Genomic DNA, 10,062 nt, shown 5'->3' on the forward strand with positions numbered 1-10,062 from the left:
TTGGAATATAAACAGGTACATTTTCTGTACTGGACCCTTAGATTGCAAATAATTTTCTTACAAAATTTCCTTTACAAATAACCATGGTGCAGAAACATGCCTTACAACTCATGAGGATGGCATGCACACCACCAAACAATTTCACTGTTAAATAATTGAAACAGAAAATTTAGATTCACTATACAGGTAAGAGAGGTGCTTGCTCCCTGCACAAGAATCAAATCATCTTCTCAAATTTATCAAGCTTCTTCACTCTTTGCATGGACCTAATTAATAGTGCGAAGAAAACACCTGCAAATTATTTTTGAGGGGGGTAATTTTGGGGGTGGGAGAGGGGAGAATAGTTTATTATGACCTACCATCAGAGAAATGGCTAATCTGATACTGAATTCTTATCTAGAGAATGCGAAATAAACATGATAAACTTACCAGCTCCAATGAAAGATCCGTTCGCTATTACTTGGCTACCTAGGCTGCTAACTGTGATCCCAATATTTAGCAGGGTTCCACCAAAAACAGTATAAATAGTGGCCATTTGAAGTACAGTTGCCTTCCGGGCAGCTCTTTCTGACTGATGAACAAAGATTTTGAAAGCATCAAATATATTATGTTATGAAAGGAAAACTTAAGTATAAAATACAGAATGAAACAAAATAATCTAGAACAGAAAGTTTGAATATGAGAAAATGTCAAAACAGCCCCTCCCGGAAAGTTTTCCTTTATTTTTTTTGGAAATTATTTTGATAAAACATTGTTTCATTGCTAGTCATACAAGATCTTCATCTGGTCTTCTGCACCAGTCACCATATGGCTCAAGGGTCACATGCTTAAAAATCTAGCCTTGGTCTTCTGGCCATCACCTTGGCTTGCCTTGACACCACAATGACTTTGGTCACCATAACTCCCTTTGTCAACTCTGAACATTGCACTAATCTTCCATTACTAGAAGGTTTTGGTAAGGGTTCTGAACCTCATTGCTTATGACGAGTGGGAAGGAGTCACAAAGGAGATTTTGGATCCAACATTTATAATTGAATTCTACCAGAAAGAGTCCACACTTGCCTTCATCAGTAAACAAGACTTTGTACGATTTTTACTATTTTCAGTAAAAACACCGTTCAACAATAATCTAAAGAAGTTGAGAAGTCTAAACTACCTCAAGTACCCTCACTCGGAGTTTTAAATCTCCCGTCTCAAGTTGTTTCACGAATTCCTCTATACGCTGGACTCTGTATGGCATGGACATGGTGTATGCTCTGGCCTGCAATTAAAAATAAAACTGTATTTGTACAGACATCTTAGTTAAAATATGGACTAGAAAAGCAATATATAAGAAGCGTTACAAGGAGTCTTTTGGAAACCAGGGCCAAAAGATCTGTGTGGTCTGGGGACCAAAGAACTAACATTTGTTTTCTCTCCAGAGGATCAGGACTTACAGCTGGATGGATCCATCCAACAACATTCTACACACCAAGAACCAGCCTAATAAATTTGATTTTGAGCATCTGGAGTATGCATTAATTTTGGGAGCTTCATAAAGCTTTAGTAATTTCTCTTTTTCTTGACAATTCAGATAAGAGAAGATGTGTATTTTGGTATTTCTTATTCAAGCTGATTTTCCACGTGCTATGGTTGGTCCTGATCCTGTTCATTAGATACGTTAGACCTGGTATGTTACCAGACCATTCCATGGACCTGGTCAGAAACAACCCAAGCTATTTGCGAAACTCATATATTTTTTCAAACTTGACTAAGGAATTCTATTAATATTGAGGGAAAAAAGAACGCTGCCTGGCAGCGCCCTCCTACACCCTCTCACATGGGGCAGTAAAATGACAACCCCACCCTACCCTTGGAATGCCCATGCGCCACTCTCATTGGCCCCCATGCTGGCGCAGGGGCCACGCAGCCTGGCAGCACTCCCATTGTACACATTTCAGTCATTAAATAAACAAATGTTTGTAAACAAAGATTTTTTAATAATTCCTTATACTTCACATAGAGTAAATGTTATCCTTTTTTGGCAGCATGGCACCATGTAGCCTTAATAGATTATAAGACTCATATAGTTAAACATGATTGTATATTTAACTTAGCATGAATTTTCACCTCACAAATGCCTAAGCACAAGTCTCACGCAGGGGGAAAAAAAACATGTTACATTTTGTGCATCTGGCACTTCATACATGCATCGACTCTTTTTGCTGCATAATCAAACTTCATCCAATATGCCCTATTTTCTATTCAGATCTACAACAGATAAAAAATATTCAAACATCTCTCACTCACTCATTTAGTACCTAAGAAGTGCTTCTTAATTCGCTTAAGCTCTACTATAGAACACTTGGATTATATAAGTACTACAAACATTTCTCAAAAATCAATAACTACTAATGTTTAATACATAACATGTCCATCTTTAGTGTATAGACTAAAAGCATTAACTATATGGTGCTTTGATGTTTCTACAGCTTTAGAGATAAAAAATAGCAATTCCATTTCCATTTACACAAGGTCATTCTTTTTGTTTTTTTGGTAAACAAGGTAAGTCAACTAAGATAAACAATAGATTAAATTGACCTCTGAATGAATAATCCTAAAATGGTGTGAAGCATAGAAACTTAAAAAAAGGCATACCAGTGCACGAGGCTCCCGCCACTTTGGGATCTAGGGAGGGTCATCACGTATGCAACATTGCCCCCGCTTCACGGAGAGGCCGTTTCTTGACTCAAACCCGTGACCACTTGGTCACAATGGAACAACCTTAGCATTGCGCCAAGGTCCACCCTCTAAGCATAGAAAATTCTATGTCCTAAATAGGCATATTCTCATCCTCAGGACAAAGAGAATACTAACTGAATATGAATAAGAATGACAAAATTTCTGACACAGGAAGATTTTCATTCTATCAACTGTCAGAAATATTTTCACAACAATATGAAAGAGACAATATCTATTACAGCAGCCATCCATTGCTTTGAAAAAAATCGCTTTGAAAGAAAAGAGTGTGTGGAAAAAGAAGTACATCATTGGCTTGTCTCCTTATCTCCTCGACAAGTTGTGTTCCGGAGCGCTGCTTCTCTTTTAAATCTAATAGCTCCTGTACTTTGCCAAAATATTAGAGGTAGATTTCTTTGGATAATAATGTTGCTAAACCTAGGGAAAAGGTAAGCATCTCGTTTTTCAATTAAAACACAATTACCTGTGCATAAGGTGCAGCAATCTTCACAAAGGAAAAATCAGGATCTAGCGTGTAACCAATTCCTGGACCAATCATAAGAACCCAAATAAGTTCCTAAGCTTAAAGGTTTCCTGCTGATCCTGTTCTTCCTGTGGCCCCTAAATTGTTTGATTTTTATCAAGCCAAGTAATAATTGCTTAAGCACTTAATAGTCCAGATCCTCTGCTACTGCATTTCAGGGATTATTCCATAAGCAGAATCATGAGCTCAATACAAGTATCTATTGGTATTTTAGGAAATACGACTGGCTATCAAAGAGTTTGCTTAGGTGTATTTAATTAGCATTCTCAGGATGCCTTGGCTATCTCATGACTGGCTCATAGGGATAATCCAGGTCCTTTGGCACAAACCACAAAGGATCTGCATCCAATCCTACCAGCACCCAAATATTTAACCAGTCCAGGATACAGATAAATGAAATGGGTACACATGCATGGCAATATCATAAGTTTAATTCATCCATGATTCAAATGTATGCAATCGTTCACATCTAAAACCTCTACCAAACAATGCAAATTTTCAAATATAGTCTAAAGGGATTTTGAGGCCACCTAATAAATAGGGTTCAGAAATCCCAGAGAAATCTAGAATCGCATGAAAAGGATCGACATCTTGTTCTCGAGGCTGGTTTCGACCAAGCCTGAAGCTGAGATATGGGTCAAAATCTGGAATTTATGGCAAAACACAACATGTCATGGGCTGGTCAAAACTGGTAGAAACTTGGTAGGAGTCAGTATCGACTCAAGGTTTCATCTCGGTTTCTGTCAAAACCTAAACCTAAATATCTCAGTCGAAACTTTCATCATGCATGAAAGTGAGGAACCAGATCTAAGAGAAAACTTGTCGATGCAGTCAAAACCGATCAGACGAGAAAGAACTTCTGGTCAAGTAGTTAAAACAGGTAGTAGAATATTCCAGCAAAGTTTGGAAGTACTCTGAAGGTTAGATTTAGAAATATTGAAGAGACTGTAAGTAGGAAACTTGAAAACCCAGAATAAACAGTAAATTTGATGGCAAGGCCTTAGGGTTTCAAAACAGAATCAAATACTAATCTGATTTAAAAATTAAACATAATTATGAAACTTTAAACAGTACAGGGATCAAATCAAGAGATCAGTTCCAGAAAATCAGGATTTGAGAAATTGAGTTGCAGTAGGATCTACCACTCAGTTGGAAAACTGAAAACAAACAGAATCTGAAACTGATAACTAGTTAAGCAATTTGACACAAAGTTTCAGCAGAGTTTGAGTAAAGATTAACTCAAAGAAATGGACCAGAATTATTCAGAAACTGAAACAGAAATAAAATCACAGGATTTAAGAATTAGAGAGATCTGACCTATACTGCCTGGAGAGAAGGAAAATGGAGATTGGAAAGATAAGACATTCAGGAATCCACCAGATCCTTGCACAATACTCAGCAGAAAACAACTCCTGAATCCACAGCTTGAAATCTACAGACCATAGTTGCAGCCAAAGCTTTCTTCATTCACAAAATCGAGGGTGGGGGGATGTTAAGCCTTTACATGCTTATCTAAAACTTCTGTAAACTGAATCAGACACTGAAAAGGAAAGGCTGCAACCGATCCAATCCTGAACAGATAAGGAAGCAAATAAACAGAAACAAAGACTGATTAAAATATCCAGCCACAGGCTGTATTGAAGAGTCCTTCCTTGAATCAAATACGAAAATAATAAAGAATATCAAGGACTGAAATTGATTACTCCTATTCCAGCCAACTAAATAGCAATAAAATAAAACCCAAACATACTGGAAATTCCTCCCCATCAACCAGCTATTAGGGAAGTGCTAAACTGACTCGACCACTTGAGTAATAAGAGAAATAACAAATAAAATATGACTCAACAAGACCCTGCGACAGGACTAGACTTGAGCTGGATTTGTTGGAACAAATTCTGGTCAGGCTAGGCCACTACTCAATTTTCTTCTTCTTCCTGGCACTACTGCTGGTGCCCAAATACTGCATCACAGTCTGTCCAAGGGCTGGCTAAATTAATGGTCAAGATCATTGCAAATGCATGGTTTCAGACATCAAACCAGAAATTGACATTTGGGCTAGTTTTGACTGCGTAAAAACATGGATAAAAGTGGTATTCTCCAACATAAAAGATATAAAGCCTATGCATGTCCCTCATAACTTCAAATGAAAAATGCCAACACATTCAAATCCATGTTCAATCCACAGAGACAAAGGTAGAATCGAACCTTCGAGTGTTGAAAAGGCCCTTATTACAGTACTATTTCTCACTCCGTATTAATAAGTTGTCTATGGATTCTTATCAAATCTTACTTGATTTCCCTGCAACTTACTTAAATTGGAGGCAAATAAAAACGTCAAAAACTACATATGCATGATTAGGTTCGGCTATTTCAATCAGTGAATGGGTTTGTGCCCTATAATGAGGACATGGACACCAATCAGTTCTAAATTATGCAACATAACTGTAAAACACAGGTTAATGAAAAAAAATAATATGAAAAAGACAAACACAACTGGAGATGAATGAGACATATATTCACCTGCTAAAGTACTGAGTATCCTTCATATTGGGGGGGCCTCAAAAGTAGAAATTGGTTGTGAACTGCAATACAGTCCCAAGGGGTGTACTATAGCCAACACTTGTATTAAACCTCGGCAAAATATATTGAAACAAACTGTCTTTTAGTAGACATCTACCCATTGACAATGAAAATATAGGAAGGCATATAATGGTAAAGCAGTTCTGAGAACACTGAGAAGTATGCTCACCCATTTATAAGCATATGAGATATGTGAATTATGAAAATGCTATGAACCAATATCAGAAATGTGACTCCCATTCTCAAAGGAATAGTAAGAGGTTCGAACGAACCAACATGGGAATGGGATTCGTTCGATTCTCTGTGTAGTGAGAAAAAAAAATTTAAAAGAACACAGATTACAAAAACAAAATCAATAAGACATGGAAAACTAAAACATCAAAAGATCATTGCTTACCTCAAGTTATGGGAAGAAGATGACCGATGGTAAGGTTTGTTGATCCCAACAGAGCACTCACGCAGACCCACGAACAAACATGGGAATGAGATTCTTTCGATTCTCTGTGAAGTGAGAAAAAAAAAACACACATACACACAGAGATTACAACAACAAAAAAACGTATGACATGGAAAATAGGCTGAAAACAAAATCTTTGCTCACCTCAGATGAACATCCAACCCAAAGAAGATGAACGATATCGTGGGTCTGAGTTGTATCCCCTCCTTTGTCTTTCTCCCATGGCGATGGAGCAGGAGCCGGAGCCGGAGTCGGAGCCAGAGCCGGAGCAGCACTAGAAGAAGTGACAGGAACAACAAACGGTTCCAAGAGAAGAAACTTCAGAATCGTAAACTGGAGGAGAGCACTCACGCAGCACCAGTTCTCTCCCCTCCTCTGTCTCTCTCTCTGTGTGAATGAGAAGTCGATGGGTGAGTCAACTGATTCTTCTCCCTCGAGTCCTTCTCCCGCCGTCCTTCTCCCTCCATTCTATTTAAGCCCTAAATCTCCTGAAACCAGCAACCAAGTCTTTCTCCTCTCGGAAATCCATAGTCCGAACAACTGAAATCAGCAACCCATTCTTTCCCCTTTCGGAAATACATAGTCCGAATAGCAACTTATGCCCTCAATGACGCGATCGGATCATCGGACGTTAAAGAGTCGATTGTAGAAGACGATTAAACTTGAAATCGGAATTTTTTTCACCGATTGGAACATGAATCATGTCCAACGCGTAGAGATACGAAGTCTGGCGTACAGCTTCCACTGTTTTGGGTATTTCGGTAATACGCAAACTGGTTTTGGGTATATACGTTGAGTGAAACCCATCTTGGGTATTTCGGTAAAACGAAACTCAATACTGGGTAATCAGGTAATTTTCCCATAAATTTAAGTGTTGTATATAATTAACTATATACTACGCTCCATTAACTCCCATCGTATAAAATATATTAAATACTACGGAAGTTTTAACAATGTTGGAAATTTTAACAATGTCGTACAAATTATCTACTTGTACTATGGATATTATATATAATTTACTAGATACTACGGAGACATTTTACCGTATTATATACTCACCAGATACTACAGAACTTATATAAATTAAATATATACTATGGATATTGCAACCCTGTCGTATATAATTAACAATATAGTACGGAAAAATTTAACCGTCATATCAGATTACCTTTGTATAGTATATACTCACTAGATGCTACAGAATTTATAACACCGCCGTATAAATTAAGTAGATACTATGGATATTGCAACCCTGTCGTATATAATTAAAAATATACTACGGAAAAATTTAACCGTCATATCATATCATCTTTTACAATGGTATGATTTTACCATAGTATATATTCACTAAATACTACGGATTTTGTAGTTTGTCGTATATGATGATTTTGATATAACGGCATTTTTATTCCGTAGTATATGTTTTCAATTACCATGGTATATAGTTACCATAGTAAAAAAAAGTGTAGCAATTGACCATTTTTCTTGTAGTGTTAATCAAATTCTAATTATTTCATTTTTTAAGAAACAAAAACCCAATTTCTGTAGAAGATTAATTAGACATATCAGTTTGTATGATGTGTCCTATAAAATTATTATAAAAATTTTAGTTAATAGGTTGAAACCTGTCTGATAGTTTTATCTACCTTTTTCAAGTTGCATTTATCTTTGGGTGACAGATTGTTGACAATTGTATTATTATTCAAAATATTTTTCAATATTTGAGTCATTAAAAGGTAAATTGGTTGCCTTTCCTTCAAGATTGTATGTGATAGGCTATAATAGGGTTTTATTAGTGCCATTTTTTAAATTTTAGGATTCAGTTCTAATTGGTGTGATTTGATAGGTCATCTTGTGTCTTTAATGATCTATTAAGCTCGAGGGTAACTGTTTTGATTTTATCAAACCAAAAAGAGGTATTAAGGATATCCTTTAAGTTTTTACATTTTTTATTATGGTCATGGAAGTTCTTTCTCGCCTTCTCTATGTGTATGGCTCTTAATAAGTTTGGACGTGAAAGTTGTCTTGGGAGCTCTTAAAAATTTTCACCTCCTTTTTACTTATGACACTTTCATTTTTTGTTACTTTCCGATGTCTTAACAATTAATACAGGTTATTCTTGAGCATTTTTTGATATATTTGATCAATATATTAATATTGATAAATGTAGTAGCTATTTCTAGTATTTTTTTTCAACTCTTTAAAGGATGATCTACATTCAGATAGGTGCAATGGTTGTAAGACTAACAATTAGACTGACTCTTGGCCTCTCTAGTGTGAATAATTTGTCTCCCAAATAAAACAACTAGAGCCTCAGGATTTACCACAGTTAATGAAATAATGGATCATAGGACATGGAATCTCCCTTTGATTTGTAGCTTGTTTTTTGATTCTATACTTGATTTGATTATTAAAATACCTCTTTCTATGTATCCTTGTTATGATTAATAGATATGCCTTTTCACCAAATCTAGTGTAGTAACTCCTAAATTTTGTTGCTAATATTTTGATAAGGATTTAAGATCTTTTTTTAAGTAATTAAAAGCCATTGTTTACAAGGCGGTGGAAATTGCTTTGGAAGCATTCACTTGAAGTTTAGAGTTTTCCTTTGGAGAGTAATCCACCACGGCATTCCTACTAAGGCTCTTTTTTATTTTTTTTTAGGAGAAACAGCAAAGTTTATTAAGATTCAATATTACATCATTCCAAGATTTGAGGTTAAAAAAGTGAGATTGTTTAGCTATCACTAGATGCACTTTCTATGCATTTTTAATACCACTTTGTTATTGGCCTGAGACAAAAAATAGGGAGAGATAAAAAATTATATACGTCTGAAAAAAGAGAGAAAACGCTCCAAGGCCATGAGGTGGTACTATAATTCAAAAATTACTATTCAAGTTCTTGTGAATCACTCCACATCCCTCCGATTCTCTAACCAGCATCTCTAGCCTGCTTCAAACCCCGAGCGCTTGCATCAATGGTATTTTCTATGATCAAATAATCAACACTTAATGACACAATGTCCTTTGAAAATTATACAATTCACCCACGCAAAAATATTGGATTTTATGTCAGTGATTTCCACACAAATAAGGAGTGGCGGGTACACATTACTAAGGCTCGTTTAGCTAGGTGGTAAATACAGATGACTTATGTAAGCTTTGTAAAAAAATAATCCAAACTTTTTTGGCATGTGTTCTTTTCTTGTGAAGTTCTCTAAAAGAGATTGGGCCGTGGGTGTGTTGTGTAAGCAAATGGAAAGGTTTCCTGTATCTCTATTTTGGATATGTTACTCTCTTTTATTAGTGATCACTCACTATCTCACTTTGACTTGCAATGTTTTTTTTAACATAACTGCTATATCTCTATATTTTATTTGGATTCAGAAGAATAATATTTTCTTGCCTAAGTCTACTCCTGATACGGCCAAATTGATTGCCCAGTACGATAAGGACACGCGTCGCCCACCTGGACACGTGTCACCCACCTGATAGAGGCTGCAAGGACTCTACCATGTCAACCGCGTAAAGAGAATATTCCCCACGAAGGGGGTAGGACGTATCTGAGTAGGACTCTAAAAGGAAAGGTGGTGGACCCGAGGAGGACTCCTCCAAGGAAAAGGGAAACCCTAAACCCTAAGAGCTATATAAGAGGGTCCGAGAGGAAGGAAGAGGGTAAGCATTAAAACCCACACCATTACTGCAGTAAAAAAAAACTGTGCGGCCGATCTCTAACTTGAGCGTCGGAGGACTAACCCCGGACA

General features: G+C 36.6%; 1 protein-coding gene across 1 annotated transcript; it reads right to left on the reverse strand.

The window, feature by feature from the left end:
• Window positions 1-5,490, reverse strand: LOC122093479 (protein ACTIVITY OF BC1 COMPLEX KINASE 7, chloroplastic-like). The gene is made up of 6 exons (XM_042663826.1): window positions 5,468-5,490; window positions 3,203-3,264; window positions 3,026-3,100; window positions 1,157-1,261; window positions 430-571; window positions 1-291 (listed from the first exon to the last, which is right to left on the reverse strand). The coding sequence occupies exons 4-6, from the start codon at window positions 1,244-1,246 to the stop codon at window positions 218-220; spliced, it is 306 nt and encodes a 101-aa protein (XP_042519760.1). The 5' UTR covers window positions 1,247-1,261; window positions 3,026-3,100; window positions 3,203-3,264; window positions 5,468-5,490; the 3' UTR covers window positions 1-217.
• Between the last annotated feature and the right edge of the window lie 4,572 nt (window positions 5,491-10,062).

This window comes from Macadamia integrifolia, chromosome 11, assembly GCF_013358625.1.
Source record: "Macadamia integrifolia cultivar HAES 741 chromosome 11, SCU_Mint_v3, whole genome shotgun sequence".
Lineage (NCBI taxonomy): Eukaryota > Viridiplantae > Streptophyta > Magnoliopsida > Proteales > Proteaceae > Macadamia > Macadamia integrifolia.